Source organism: Drosophila biarmipes, chromosome 3L, assembly GCF_025231255.1.
Source record: "Drosophila biarmipes strain raj3 chromosome 3L, RU_DBia_V1.1, whole genome shotgun sequence".
NCBI lineage: Eukaryota > Metazoa > Arthropoda > Insecta > Diptera > Drosophilidae > Drosophila > Drosophila biarmipes.
This window is the reverse complement of record NC_066613.1, coordinates 18,958,260-18,973,483: the sequence shown is the minus strand read 5'-3', so window position 1 is coordinate 18,973,483 and position 15,224 is coordinate 18,958,260. Positions and strand designations below refer to the sequence as shown.

The 15,224-nt window shown below is 44.8% G+C and overlaps 3 protein-coding genes across 5 annotated transcripts; all 3 read left to right on the top strand.

Moving 5' to 3' along the window:
- The first annotated feature begins 161 nt into the window (after window positions 1-161).
- Window positions 162-656, top strand: LOC108034771 (uncharacterized). The gene is made up of 2 exons (XM_017109717.3): window positions 162-210; window positions 276-656. Exons 1-2 carry the CDS (start codon window positions 196-198, stop codon window positions 558-560), a joined length of 300 nt encoding a protein of 99 aa, XP_016965206.1. The 5' UTR covers window positions 162-195; the 3' UTR covers window positions 561-656.
- A 5,645-nt stretch (window positions 657-6,301) lies between these two features.
- LOC108035633 (uncharacterized) lies at window positions 6,302-12,563 on the top strand. 2 transcript variants are annotated; one of them, XM_017111334.3, is made up of 5 exons: window positions 6,302-6,434; window positions 7,867-9,612; window positions 10,014-10,880; window positions 11,107-11,405; window positions 11,472-12,563. In XM_017111334.3, the coding sequence occupies exons 2-5, from the start codon at window positions 7,876-7,878 to the stop codon at window positions 12,073-12,075; spliced, it is 3,507 nt and encodes a 1,168-aa protein (XP_016966823.1). In that variant the 5' UTR covers window positions 6,302-6,434; window positions 7,867-7,875; the 3' UTR covers window positions 12,076-12,563. The 2 variants fall into 2 exon arrangements, with proteins under 2 accessions (XP_016966823.1, XP_016966822.1); XM_017111333.3 differs by lacking the exon at window positions 10,014-10,880.
- Window positions 12,564-13,665: 1,102 nt separating this feature from the next.
- On the top strand, window positions 13,666-15,194 carry LOC108034415 (uncharacterized protein CG45076). Of its 2 annotated transcripts, none has more exons than XM_017109298.2 (2): window positions 13,666-13,716; window positions 14,060-15,194. In XM_017109298.2, the coding sequence occupies exons 1-2, from the start codon at window positions 13,671-13,673 to the stop codon at window positions 15,013-15,015; spliced, it is 1,002 nt and encodes a 333-aa protein (XP_016964787.1). In that variant the 5' UTR covers window positions 13,666-13,670; the 3' UTR covers window positions 15,016-15,194. The 2 variants fall into 2 exon arrangements, with proteins under 2 accessions (XP_016964787.1, XP_050742098.1); XM_050886141.1 differs by lacking the exon at window positions 13,666-13,716 and adding an exon at window positions 13,884-13,986.
- Window positions 15,195-15,224: the final 30 nt, after the last annotated feature.

Sequence of the window (15,224 nt, the reverse complement as noted above, 5' to 3'; positions counted from 1 at the left end):
CTCTGGAGGATTAGGCAGTCGCAGGGTCTGGGTTAACGCCCAAGCTCTTCTCATGTTCAAGGGCTGGGACCACTCATTTAGAATGGTTAGTCCATTCTCCAATCTTGGGTTCTTGGGTTCCCTGGCTGGACTATAAAAGCGGAGGATTGGCTGGCCAGCGAACAACAGTCAAGTGAAGCGCACTGAACCAAGAAGATGTCACAAAGATTGGTGAGTTGAAAAAAGAGTACTCAATGGGAACCTATATGGATTTTACATTTCCGTTATTCCTACAGAATTTATCTATTGTCCTGCTGCTTTGCCTTTTGGCCCTTGGAAGAGCTGCGCTGCAAATCTATCATCCCCTGATGACCCTGCACCACCAACCATCCCTGGCCCAGGTGGGTCATCTGGTAGACCATGTACCCACCGCGGTGTCCCACCAGAGCTCCACCATCGTGCATCGTAGCATCCCAAGGATTACACCACTGCTGACCCCTGCTCTGAGGACCAGCTACGTGCACTACCCCACCTGGAGCTATCCGCTCTTCGAAGGGGCCAACACCCTGTACAGAAAGTAAGCCCCCGAGCAGCATGAATCCCCAAATTTGATTCAAACCAAATAATTGGCCTACCCAGATTTCGACTTAAACAATGAAATAAAACAAATTCAAAAACCCCTTAAAGGACATTGTATCGCATTCGGATGGGGAAAAGGCTGTGGGCGGAATGTACGGGATAATCCCAACTGAATTCAGGGGAGACGACTGCCAATTAGATTTCGCGCTACGCTGCACTTCTGATTGAGTGTTGGGTGGCGGAGTATGATTCAACTGACGTCACCAGATGAGCAAACAAACGCACGAAGTATGCATTGCTTTGGTATCCTGTTCTCAAGCATCTTGTGGGGTAGGAGGCTGGATAGATGACATGAGATGCTTTATATTTAAATTCATTCAATCGTCTTTCTGAAAAATGTTATTAAGCACGTTTCAAAATTTACAATTATTTTAAAAATAAAGCATACATTTTCAGAATGTGGGAAGTATGAAATTGAATGCTATTGTGGTAGACTTGAAGGGTATACTAATTTTTACATTCAAACTCAAACTTAAATCTCCATTTTCCTTACAATACTGCAATATAATGCAAAATAGATTACTAAAGAAATATCTCAGATATATTGACTACGGAATATATATATAATATACAAAGTATATTTATTTACTACATTTATAATCTAAAGTTTTGTAGCCTTAAAAAGTTTTTAAATAAAAAACAACCGGATAAAAATACTGTTTTTAAAGGTTGATCAATATAAATCAAATCTGATAATAGGTATCTTATAGCTCAAATACTCAAAACCTATTTTATTTTGGGTGCATTGGTGCAGGGATGATTGACGTGCCGTACGCAAATGATTTGGCATTATTTCCAGGGCCTTGGAGGCTGTTGTACTCGCATCAATTTCCATAGGAATGACCTCGGGTCAGTAGCCGAAAACCTAGAGCAGATCCCCAAAGAGCCGAGGAGGTGAGCGAGAGTGGATTGGCTTGGGGCAGGACTTTCACCCAGTGTGTGAAATTGCCCTGGCTTCTCGTCTCTTATCGAAAGATAACAAATGGAAGCCGCTCTGTTTTGAAGACTGAGAGAATAGAGTTTCAAATGACACAATAGAGTAATGAAACCGAAGTCCCTGAACCCCCGATAAGGCCAAAGGTCAACTTCTGGCCGTGACTGAAAACAGGTTATGCAATCGCCAAAGGATTCATTGATGCCAATTAACCGTGTGAACGAACCGCTGGGCCAAAATGACGCAGAAAGCTTAAAGGGGGTGGGTAATACCCATCCACCATGTATGTAGCAGATAGTAAGGCATTATCGGATTACACAAGCCAAGAGGCCCCTGCATTAAGGTCAAAGCATCAAGGTGGGCGGAACAGTTTGCCTATCGATTGGTGCACAAGTGAATTGTCTTAACCGGGAAGCTGAATACCTGTCATTACCAGGAAGGGCGGGCAATCCAATGATGCAATTCGGAGAGGCGCAGTTTCTGCTGCTCCACCTCGTCGACATCTCGGCCACCATCATCATCCGTCTCCCCACAATCGTCATCGAGGGCATTGTATTTGTACTTCCCAGTACCAGTCCACCGGCACAGCAGCCTTTTGGGCTCACACCAGCCAGAGCCGAGCGGCCTCCCAAAAGGCTGCCCCAAAGAACCGGACAATGAAAGAGCCATGAATCTGAATACCCTCCCCCAAAAGCTGGGTTCATTGCATCCCCTCTCTTGGGGACTGGATCTGGGAGGGGGGGCTTTGATTGGACCTGGTTATATGGGCACTCTCGATTGGCACAGTGGGTGATTTGGGTGCTCGACTGCTGTGTAATCGGTTTGTTTGTCTATCCCGACCGCCATTTGAATGCATCGTTATGCTGTCATCCTGGCGACTGAACGGACCAAAAGGACCTGCCATCCCGGGGGGTCTGCTGGGAATTTAATAACTTAAATCCCGAAAGATGAAGTTCCCTTCTGTTCAAATCAAAAGGCGCGCCACTTACCATAAGTGGCTAGCCGCAAAAATCAAATTTCCCAGAACTCCCCGCCCCGAAACATATTAAATATTTGATGTAATCCAGAAGTTTCAACTTAAAGCGCCATTATTGGGGGCTTTCACTTGAAGTTGGGTGGGAGAACGGAAGTTTTCTGTGTGTGGCAAGACCCCTCAAGCCAGCTCCAAGCTTTACGCTGTGGCAAGCAGCGGCTTTCAAATTAATTTACAGAGCTTGTAGGTAAATTTGTTTGAGCCGAGATGAAGACAATAAGCCGTGTTAAATGAGCCAGGCAATAAAAGAGCAGTGAAAGGGCAGCGCCATAGCAATGGTAACAAAAGCATTTTGATGCGGGTGAAATAATTCGGGATATTATGCAATAGCCAGGGGGAATAGGTGGGAGCAACAGCTGTCTGCCACCGACATGACTCACGGCGCCCTTTAAAAACCATTTACCATCCATCCGTATGCATATCACACCATGTGGGTGAACGACCTTGACGGTTTTGGCCAACTATAATGATTACATTATAGCAACAATAAGCCTGGGCATACGCATCGATTTTATTACAGGCCATTTCGCAAAAGGTATAAACAAAACGAAGCTGGGATGAAAACAAAAGCGAAAAACTCATTCGCATGGAAGGCACATAAAGCCGTCAAAGAAATCCGAATCGAAGCTACCACAAATCGACTCCGAATATATGTATGAATCATGGCCCGGCTCGCTGCACCGCACTCCACTGCACTATTATTATGGTTATTATGCAAGCCCCAAGCGAATCCATCCAAGCGGTGCTAGCCACAAACTTGACTGGGGTTTTCCCAAGGCCCAAAAGCCGCTCGAGCCGTTAAAGCCGGCTGGCAATCAAGAATTGAATAGGCCAACAGTGCAAGACCAAAAAGTGAAGTTTGGGTTTCTTGGGATTTTCCAGCATTGGCGAATCTTTTGGGCAAATCCACGGCACAATTGCAGAGGCAGTTTAAAGGCGGAATGCACTTTTAGGCACTGAGGGAAAAAGTAAGCAGAATATGTTATTAAGAAATAAATATAATACAGGAAAATTAAAATGAAAGTGAAATATTCTCAATTTTAAACTAATGTTTTAATTTAACAAATAATAAATTTAAATTAAATACCTTGAGTCAATCCAATCTAAATGAAATATTTTAGTTTCCCAAATAAACTAAATTATTTACTTACAAAAATTTAATATTTTATAAATTTAAAGGCTTTAAAATTAACAAACTAGAAGAGGATTCCATGCATCTATTTAAAAACCGAAATGTTAACATTAAGATCAATATCTAACTACATATATGTGCTAAATTTAAATGCGTCCATTTTAACTATTTATGGTTAAAAGCTATACAATAAAAGTGTTAAATATTTTTTAAAATTCCAATTTAATTAACAACATGATAATCTAGGTTGATTTTACATCTCAGCAAAAATTAAGCTCTGAAACCATGCCCAATAAATATTGGTTGGCTTTAAGAGATTGCCAAATTGTTTTTGGCCAAATGGTGCGTGTGGGTGGAAGACCTCAACTTGTTGAGCAATTGACACAAATCTAAGTCGGGGAGTCGACAGACCAACCTTGAGCAAGTGACAATTTTTTTGTTTTGCCATTTGGACTTGAACTGTGGCAAGTTGTGTGAGAAAGAGAAAGAGAGGGAAAGATATACTGAGAAAGAGAAAGAGAGAGTGCTTCGGGCAGAGGAAGCTAACAAAGTGGAGTAAACACGATTCCCACACAAATCCATTTGGGCAAACAATTAACAAGTTGCCCATAATTAACACGGGCCACATATGTTGTAACACTGCCAGTCCAAGAGATCTGCAAAAAGTTGGAGCGCACCATAAATAGCAATGAGTATATGCCGAATCTCGAATGAAGTTCCAATAACGAGCCCCTGAACCTGTAACCCCATCGGATTACACACTCTCCACCTGACATTATCTGTCTCCGCCGAGGTCCAAGTTCAAGTTCAGTTCATCAGCTACTGGGATTTACCAATAGCTAAGTTTCAGCTAGCCGACAAAATTATTTTTATCAGGAAAATTAAATTGAGATACTTTATCTAGCACTGAAAGATACACTATGGCCCAGTTTACAATATTTATTATAAGTACATTAGATTACGAATTTACACCGCCCTTTTTTAACCTTTCAAATAAAAACAACAAGCATTATACTCATAAATAATAATATTTAAAAATTTTTATTGTTTTTAAAAAACTTCTGAATTATTTAGGTGATTTGCTCTCCAATGATTCTTAGTTTAGGGGTGATAGCTTTATAAATATAGATAAGAAAGACTTTTAAAAATATATTAAATTAAATAATCAATTTCTAAAATTTGAAATGTAATAAAAATTGTTAGTACTATATAATATTTATATATTTATATTTTAATTATAATACCTCCTCATCGATATACCCAAAAAACCGGGTAAGCCAAACTATCATTAGCGGAATATGAAAACGATGCGAATCAGGTTCGACGCACCTCCTTCAAACAATGCTCGAAAAGCCCAAAGTGCTCGCCGGGTGAGTCATAAAAAACCCGATGGTCAAAAGCTACGCCACTGATTGATAAAAACTCCACGAATTAATCACGAACAAATAGCCGAAAGGTGTTTGCCAAACAACCCAGAGTGGTGACAATAACAACTCCGGCAAATCAATGCGATTAGCATAATTTTCGAAGATCTACCCATTATCAACTTTCTTGGAATGTTTAACATAAAACGCCACTTAAGTGGGGCTAGATAAACGACTCCAGCTCATCGAACCAAGGTCAGTAACACAAGTCCAAGCCACTGGATCCACTGGAGCCACTGAATCACAATGAGAGCCACTTCGAACAGCACTGACCACACACAACAAACACATGATAATGTTCGGGATTTGAGGTAGTGGCACGCGAACGTGATCATCGTGAATAAGTTGGGGGGAATGTCTCTAATTTTTATGAACTTCGGGTAATCCCGCAAAGCACTTTTTGATTCACAGCCAGCTAGGTCTGATGACGTTTGCATTGACCATGGGTTAAAAACCAGGCGGTATTAACTGAACTGCACCCGAAAAGGGAGGCAGAAATATACAGAGGGGGAAAAAGAGATGGGAAAAGATGAATGTATGCCAAAAGATCCGGTTTGAGGCAATGCCCAATTTTGCCCCTTTTCATGAGGCTTTTTTATTATTCGGCGGCTGCTCCTCTCTGACCCAATTCATAATTGAAGAATTGCATAATCCCGGTTTCTCAAGCAACGCCTTTCCGGGAAGCTAAATTTGGTTATTCAAAGTTTGGTCAGAGCCCCTAGTTGAAGATCTTTAAAAACAAAGACCAATTTGGGTGTTTAATATGGGCACTCATTTTTAAGAGCTGAGTTAATAAAGTGATAGTTTTGGCTCTTGGGATTTTCTTATTGAAAATTGTATGATACCTAAGTGATATTTCCGCCTAGACCCTCGTTTAGTGACCTCCAGTAGTTTGGTAGAATTGGGAATTTGGGGAAAAAAACCCAGACGAAAAATCAACACTCAGAGGTTGCCAAACATTGTCGTCGTAGCCGCTTTTTGTTTCTTTTGTTTTGGGCTACCGATTCGCAAACTGAGCTGCTCTACGAGTGCAAGAGAGAAAGAATTACCGTCAGAAAGAGGCAGCGAAACGTTGGAGCTTGACGTCGACGGCGCGCATGCGCAGCTTTTGTATAAAATGTGCGCGGCCAACGAAAGCGAAATCAGTGAACGATCTGCAGACCAACGAAGAGCACAATCGGTGCAGAAAGTGAGTGAAGTGAAAGGATAACACATACTCCACCAATTGCATAAGGATTATCCGAAACAACAGTGATAATTACCAAATTGGATTATTAAACTTGACATAAAGAGGTGAGTGAAGTGCAGCAAAATTACCACAGTGAACTCCAGTGAACCGAAAGCAAACTTATTAAAATTAGTTGCAATTAATTGTGCATCTCCAGCAGTTAAAATGATGGGTGTTACATATATTTTGTAGTAAAAACTCTTGGTCAAAAGCCTCCCCGTCGTCAAGTTAATCGAAATAGCAAAACTTTCACTGCGAATACAAAGGAAAAACCTAAAAAAAAATTTCCCAAATGCCACCAATCGGCGTTTAGCATCGCTTACGATCATTTCTCGCCAAAGAAAAGCCGAGAAAAAGAGTTGCCGGCAATTTGCAATGCAACGCTGCACACAACTTCCGCCCGAAGAGCAAGCTTAAAGAAAACCCCATATAGCTATCCCGAAATTCATTTACATAACTTGGAAATACAGCTTTGATGCACTTAAAAAATTTAGCTAAAAAAGATATATTGTTTTAGGATTGGAAAATTTTTAAAATATTATTTAGAATGTGCATAAAACTTATTTTCCACTTTCTATCTTTTTAAAACACTTTTTTGTAGTTTAATATTCAAGAAGCAATCAACTTAAAAAATTCCATTCTAATTAAAGTCAAATAAGGTTTGGCAATTTTTGCGCCTCAACTTCTTTTAAATAGCTTTTCAAAAACCGTTTAACATTTCCTTAAAATAATTAGTCATACAACTTTTTATTTTAAATCCTTTAACATTAATTTTTGAAAGACTCCTCTTTCTTCAAGTGTAGCCGATCTTTACAAAATCCGCCCTCACTCTGAGCCGGTGACATAACTGCAATGCAAACAACCATAAAAAGGCTGAAAAGAAAAGTGAATTTTACAAAATAAAAGATACACGAAGCGGAAAGCGGCTGTCAGGGCGAGAGATCAACTTGAGCGATGGTCGCCAGTGGGATTGCACTCGTAGGCTTGCTAAATCTGGAGGAAAATTACCTCATAAATTACAGGGAGCTGCCCCCATAGCTCCCCTTATCCACCATTTCGAGCAAAAGTAACATACGAAATCAAGCAATTAAGTGCGACGGTCTGCGACCTCCAACGAAAGTAAAAGTCTTATACGAGAGTCTGAGTCACGGTGAAGATTTCGTGATGGCAACCGGTTTCAGTTTCGGTTTCGTTACGGATTGGTTAAGCCAGAGATGGTAGGAGAAATGTAAAGTGGGACAATGACTTGGGGTAATGGTGTCAAGCTAGCCAGTTATGTCATAACCAATCATGACTAAAGCTCTTCATTTATTTTCCACTCCAAATAGGAGGCGACAAGACCATTAATTTTTATAGTTTGTCAACAGGTTAAACCAATTTCCTGGGATAATGATCTTTAAACATAGTTAGGATAGTATTATGTACCACAATCAATGAAGAACCAATCCTTTTAGAATTGTTTTCTTAAACATATATATTTTTTTTAAACCTTTTCAGATCTCCATCATGAGAATAAGAGCTAGCCTGTTGGCAGTCGTACTGCTGGCCACAGCCTCCCTAGCGGACGATTCCAACTGGGGCAACGAGTGGGCGCCCATGGAGGATGCCACACCCAGCCGTCGATCTGTAGATACCAAACCCGCCGAACAAGCCGACATACAGGGACGCTACCTGGTCCACGAGTCCATCCAGAGTAACAGCACCACCCAGATTGATGAGGTCATCGAGCAGCTGATCAACTCCCGCCGGGAAGGTCGTAATCTCGGGGAATACGATGCCGTCTACGCCGATGGAAACATTGATCAGGCTCTCCAGCAGGGAAACGATATGCAGGCCCGCAACCTCATCCGGGATAAGCTGTGTGGTTTGGGACTCATGAGCTGCGATGTGGAGGAGAAGCGTCCTTTCTACTCGACCATCTATGCCCAGGGTCCTCCTCCGCCGTCTGGTTTCAGCGGTGGTCCCTATGGTCCAGCCAAGCCCATGCCACCACCGAGCTACTTCAATGGTCGTCCACCAATGGGACCCCCACCAAGCTCCCTGAACTCCTTTGGACCCCCACCCAGCTCGGTGAACTCCTTTGGACCTCCCAGGAAGGTGGGCTACGAGGGACCCTACAAGCCAATGTCTGGACCTTACAGGCCTTCGGGACCTGGTGGCTACCTGGAGCATCCTCCACCATCTGCCATTGATGGCTCATCCGATGGAATCACCTACACCAAGCCACCACCCGGAGCTCTGATCTACGACAGCAAGCCACCAGGACCCATCTACACCGGAGGTCCCTCTCTTGGTGCCGGACCTGTCTTCACTGGAGCTTCGAATGGAGTGCCACCGTACAACTATGAGAATCCCGAGGGTGGCATCCAGGGTGCCAGCTCTGCTCCTAATGGTTTCTACTCGCAGCAGTCTTCTGCTTCATCCTCCTCGACTTCATCCAGCAACAAAGTGGTTGTGGGAGCACCTATCGATGCCCTCCAGCAGCATGTGCACCACCACTACCACCATGTGGAGGGAGCCGAGGGAGCCAAGGTGCCCAGTGTGCCCATTCCTATTGGAGCTGGCCAGACCATCAACACGGACTTCAGCGCCCTGGCCCAATCTTCTGCCACCTACACACCCTCGATTCAGACCTCCTCCGGATCCACTTACTCCCAGTCGAATGCCTTCAATGCGGGTTTCAATGGTGCCTCTCAGGGTGGCCTTCTCTCGCAGAACGGCTTTGGTATTTCTCAGAAGCCCACTGGTGACCTGTACAAACCGAACTCTGGACTGGGAAGCTTTGGCAGCAGCGCCTCTGGAGGATTCAGTGGATCGCCCAGCTCTAGCTACCACAGCCAGAACCCCGACTACTACAAGAAGGAGCTGCAGAGTGGAGCCTCCAACCAGTACAATGGCATCTCCGGTGGCTACCAGGGACAGGGACAAGGACAGTACCAGGGTGGCTATGACACCTCTCGCCAGCAGATCGTCGACTGCCAGTGCGTGCCCATCTCCCAGTGCCCCGCCGCCGATCGCATTGGACGCAAGGAGGATCTCATTCTGCCCATTGACCCCAGGAATCTGGGCAAGGACATTGAGGCTCTGAGCGATGATGCTCTAGCCGCCAATGCCACCACTCCCGCTGAGCAGAAGAAGGACGAGGAGAAGTCGGACAAGGATGACAAGAAGCGCACTCGTCGCCAGGCTGAGACCAACCAGAAGGATGAGGAAGCCAGCGATCTCTCGCTCGATGCCCAAGGGGTAAGTCCATCGAAGACTCTAGTCCTAGTTTAGGTAGTGCCCGACTAATGCCAAATCACACATGGTTCACATGGACCACTAATTGAGTTCGAAACGAGCTCCATCCCCCCCACACACACACATCCAATCAACCAAAAAATCAATCAGTCAACCAATCAATCAACCAACCTGACAACTGCACCCATCGTTCAACGCTCCAAGCTCAACTAAAATACCAGAGTGCAAATCGGTTCCGATTAGACCAGTCACTAATCCCAGAACTAAACCAGCTAACCAAGCACGACCTTTGTGATCGCACGCCTGCAACACGCAACATGCAACATGCAACCCGAAACCTGCATTCGGCAACCGGAAATGGAACTCCACCTGTAGCGTTCTTATGTTTTCCCCTCAAAAAATAGAGACAATCGCCGCTCGGAGGACTGCCATTGGGATTGCCGGCCCTTCAGGCCATCGAGCTGATCCAACGGAAGGTGCTGCCCACCTATGGTGTGAGCTTTGGTCTGCCCTATCCCGCTGGCGGATACGGAGGCTATCCCTCGAATATCCTGGGTGATCATGTGCCCGCCCAGAACCCATACTTCGGTTCAGTGGGACCGAATGGCCTGAATCTCGGTCTGGTGAACGTGAATCCCCTGGTTTCCGTGCAGGTGGCCAAAACGGAGTATGGCGAGAAGGTGGTCAAGCCACTGGTCAATCTCCATGTCACCCCGAATGCGAATATCATCCAGAAGGTTGGAGATTTCTTCAAGCGAAAGCCGACCGAAACATATAGCACTCACTATCACCATCACGATCACTATAGTGGCTATGAGCATCACGACTACGACCACCATGGACACCACGACCATCATGACCACCATTCGTATCCCCATTACTTTGAAACCTCTGGTCCTGGTCCCCACTTCAGTGTGGAAATGGTGCCCAGTACTCCGGTCTTTGAGTACCACAGTGGTCCCACCCAGTATCATCATCACCACGAATCGTCGCCCTATGAGAGCTCATACAACTCGATATACCCAGGCTCTGGTCCAGACTTCGGAGGCTTTGGCGAGTACTCTCAGCATGTGGAACGCAGTGCCAATGTGAGCGGCGGTGAGCCCTCCTTCGGCCGTCGTGGCAAGCAGTTGAACCTGCGACCTCTCTACAATATACCCACTCCTGCTCCTGGCCATGCAGCTGGCAGCGATCGGATCACTTTCCCCAGGGATCGCAGACGCAGGAGCGTTGAGGATGGTGTGTGGGCGGGAGCAGCTCCTGAGGAGCAGGTAACCATGTGTTGATCAAGGATTAGGGTTTCTCAGTAAAAATTCGTGATTTTCTATATATTTATTGGAATAGGACCCATCATAATTCAATAAGTATATAGATGGTCAAAGTAAAGTTCTTCAAACAACCCATTGGAAATTAATATATTTCGACACTTGGATTAGATAATCCCACTTTCTCCCCACATCAAGCTAATTTCCGCCCTCTTTTTTTTGATATTTTTAGCGCGCCTATTATGGTAACCGACCTGTGGAGAAGACCTGCCGCATCAACGAGGTCTGCTGCCGTCGTCCCCTGCGTCCCCAAGCTCCTCCCCAGCAATTCGGACGCTGTGGAGTGAGGAACGCCGCCGGCATCACCGGTCGCATCAAGAACCCCGTCTACGTGGATGGCGACAGTGAGTTCGGCGAGTACCCCTGGCACGTGGCCATTCTGAAGAAGGACCCCAAGGAGTCGATCTACGCCTGCGGTGGCACCCTCATCGATGCCCAGCACATCATCTCCGCTGCCCATTGCATCAAATCGTAAGTTCTAGAGTTCTTTCAATGTATTCCTTCAGGGGATTAACCTTTATACTTTCCTTTATCCAGTCAAAATGGCTTCGATCTGCGTGTGCGCCTGGGCGAATGGGATGTGAACCATGACGTGGAGTTCTTCCCCTACATCGAGCGCGATGTGGTCTCTGTGCACATCCATCCCGAGTACTATGCCGGCACTTTGGACAACGATCTGGCCGTCCTGAAACTGGATCAGCCCGTGGACTTCACCAAGAATCCCCACATCAGTCCCGCCTGTCTGCCCGACAAGTATTCCGACTTCACTGGCGCCCGCTGCTGGACCACTGGCTGGGGCAAGGATGCCTTCGGAGAGCACGGAAAGTACCAGAACATCCTGAAGGAGGTGGATGTGCCAATCCTGTCGCACCAACAGTGCGAGCAGCAGCTGAGGAACACCCGACTGGGCTATAGCTACAAACTGAATCCCGGATTCGTGTGCGCTGGCGGAGAGGAGGGCAAGGACGCCTGCAAGGGAGATGGCGGTGGCCCCCTGGTCTGCGACCGCAATGGAGCCATGCACGTGGTGGGAGTGGTCTCTTGGGGCATTGGCTGCGGCCAGGTGAATGTTCCCGGAGTCTACGTGAAGGTTTCTGCCTACCTGCCCTGGATCCAGCAGATCACCCAGAGCTACAAATGATTAACGGAGCAGCAGGATGAAAAGCAGGAGGAGGAGGTGACTGGCTACCATGCGAATGCCTCTGGACCCATTCCGGAGGACACATCCTCCTCCTCCGACGACGAGTTCGTTTTCCACTTCTGAGCGAAGCCATCACTAGAAACTACTTCGATTGTGGCAATCGTCATCGTATTTATCAGCGTCGTCACTCTTATTTATTACGAATGCCTCCTTTGTTACCTGTTATACTTTGTTACACACATATCGCCCCCTCACTTCACTTCACTCCACCTGTTGACTCATTAGCGGCCCACAATTGTTACTTAATTGAAGACGCACAACCAATCGATGTCGCGTCACCACTTGTTGATATTAATTGTAACTTGTATCTTGTACGTCTGAGTTCCGATTTTGTCTTGTAAAATAGTGTTTGTCATAACTTATTTATTTATGTATTTGTAATAAATTTATGATTATGTATTTAAATAAAAAATAATTTATATAAAATATTTCGATATTAGTTTTGTCTGTGGGTGGTTAGGTTTTTATTTTCAATTTAAATATTCATAACTTATAAATGATTTCGACAAAAAATTTCATGATTTCAAAAATACATTTTCGGAAATGTTAGGAAAGGGTTTTAAAAAGAATTTAAAAATAATTTATCTACAAAAATTAAAATCAAGTTGTTGGTGGTGTATATCTATATATTTATATATACTATTTTCTACTTTAAAAATCGTTTTCAAAATGTTTAAATCATTAAAATAAAACTCTTTCAATTTTAGAAAATGGTTTTAAGAATTAAGTTCTGAAAAACCATTATGAAAATGTTTGATGAAATTTGATTGGATTAAGTCAGCAGAAAATATATAAAATAATGCAAGTTTTTAAGTTAAAGATCTCATTCCAAATTCAATTAAAAATCCCCTTAAAGGTTTCTTTTTTAGTTCAATACCTGCAAAAAACTATTTTAAAATAGCGATTTGTAGTCGGAAAGGTTATATTAAGCACTTACATTATATAATTTTCCAATTAAAATTATATTTAAATTTTGATTGGAAAACCTTGAGGAGCCAGACTTCCCCTGTTGGTAAATTGCCAAGTTAGTTAGCTAATCTTACTGAAAGCGTAATCCCCGAAATGGCTTTCCCTGCATCGTTGCACTGCGGAGCCCGTCCCAAGCGCCACATAAAGTTCAATAACAAAGTAGTGCATCACATAAAATGCAAATTAAATTTAAAACATTAACAAACCATGGGAGACCCACCACTTTAAACCGACCGTTTGGTCAGTGAAAAGCGTGCCAACGAAGCATTAAAAGACGCCACCGAATCTTGGTCTCCGAGCTTCCTCGATGGGACGGCATGGATGGACATGGGTGTAAAGGTGCCATGTGTGTGGACCCAACTCCACACCAAGTAGTGGGCAGAGCCATTCAAATGGCTTGGAGTATGAAAATCATAACATGCCCGTGATCACTTAAATTTAAAAACCGCATCCGACTTTCCGCAACTTGAAAAACTTTCTGCTCGGTTGGCGACTCTGAGAGTCTCTATAAATTGGGCACTTCCATTCAATTTGAAGTTCAATGCAGTTCCAGCAGCGATAGCGAGATGTACGGCCAAGGATTACGTTTTCTTCTCGCCCAGCTTGTTTTGGGTAAGCCGGGAAATCTCCTTAATAAAAAGAAGTGCAAAAAATCCGGTTGTGTAACATTTCAAGTAATATAGAAAACATTTTTTAATATGACTTTTAGTTTAGTTTTTCTAATCCCAATACCTCGGTATCAAAATATTTTAAGTGGTTAAAAAAAATGAATAAATGAGTATACAACAAATAAGTAAATTTATATTTTGACAATGATCGAAAATATTTAAGTAATGAAAAGAAGATTTTTTACCAAATACCAAGAAAATTTAAATATGAAAAGTGTGATACTTATCATTTCCATTGACATCAAGATAAAAATTAACAAACTATTTCTTATATCTTATCCCTTTAGTACTTCTTTTGGCCCATGTGATGGGCCGCCTTCACAAGAGGAACGGCTACCACTACAGGCCGCAGCAGCCGCCTCCAATCCACCAGGGCGGCTACTTCGAGCCCCATCTCCCGGCAGTGGAGGCCCCGGAGCCGGAGAAGCCCCAGCACAGTCCCAAGAGCTACTACAGTACATCGGGAGGAGGAGGATCCTCGCCTTCAAACAAAGGATCTGGAGGCTACAGCATCGGCAGTGGCCTGCGCTCCATTGCCCAGGGATCGGCTGATCAGGCCCACAGTGCGGTGACCAACCAGCATGCGGCTGCCAAGCAGGCGGCCTACATAGCCCAGAATACCCTGGCTCAAGCCGCTTCCCAGGCGGCGGCCACAGCTCAAGCAGCTCTAGTGGGAAAGCAAGTGGTGCTCCAGGAGCTGGAGCAGCAGGCGGCCGAAGCCCAGAGATCCCTTTCCCGTGAGCTGGAGCAACTGAAGGCGGCCAAGATCTCCTCCAGACTGGCTCAGCAAACAGCTCAGGCAGCCCATCATCACATATCCGTGCTGACGGCAGCCGTAAATAATGCCAAATCCGTGGCCGAGCAGGCGGAGCAGACCTCCACGGAAGTGAACAATCAACTGGCCTCGCAATCCCAGATGGTGGGTCAGGCCAAGAACCGGTTGGAGCAGGTGGAGGAGCAGCTGCACCAGGCGCGAGTGGACTACGCGGCCACCAAGGAGTCCGCCTTGAAGGCGGCCAATTCCGCAGCTGCTGCCCAGGTGAATGCTTCCAAGGCTGCCCAGCATGCCACCATTGGATTGCATGAGAGCACCAATCCCTCGGCCCACGGACACGATGGTCAGGAGCTGGGCGGGGAGGAGGAGTCCTACGACGAACACCTGGAACCCAGTGGCGGAGGAGGAGTGGGTCACACGGCTGTAGGAGAAGAGCTAGGCGAGCATGTCCGCACTCCTTATCAATGAAGGATTAGCAATCCCTTGTCACATTGGATTAAAATTAGTTGAAAAACGAGTTACTCTAAACTAAGCTTAGTTGAAAATATTATTTATGAAAATAAAATAAAATTCAAGTCAGTCCAAATTGGCTGTGAGTTGTCAGCACATAAACCCAGCAAATATCTGAATAATATATTATTTTAAATATTCAATTTTGAATTTTAAATATTTTTGGC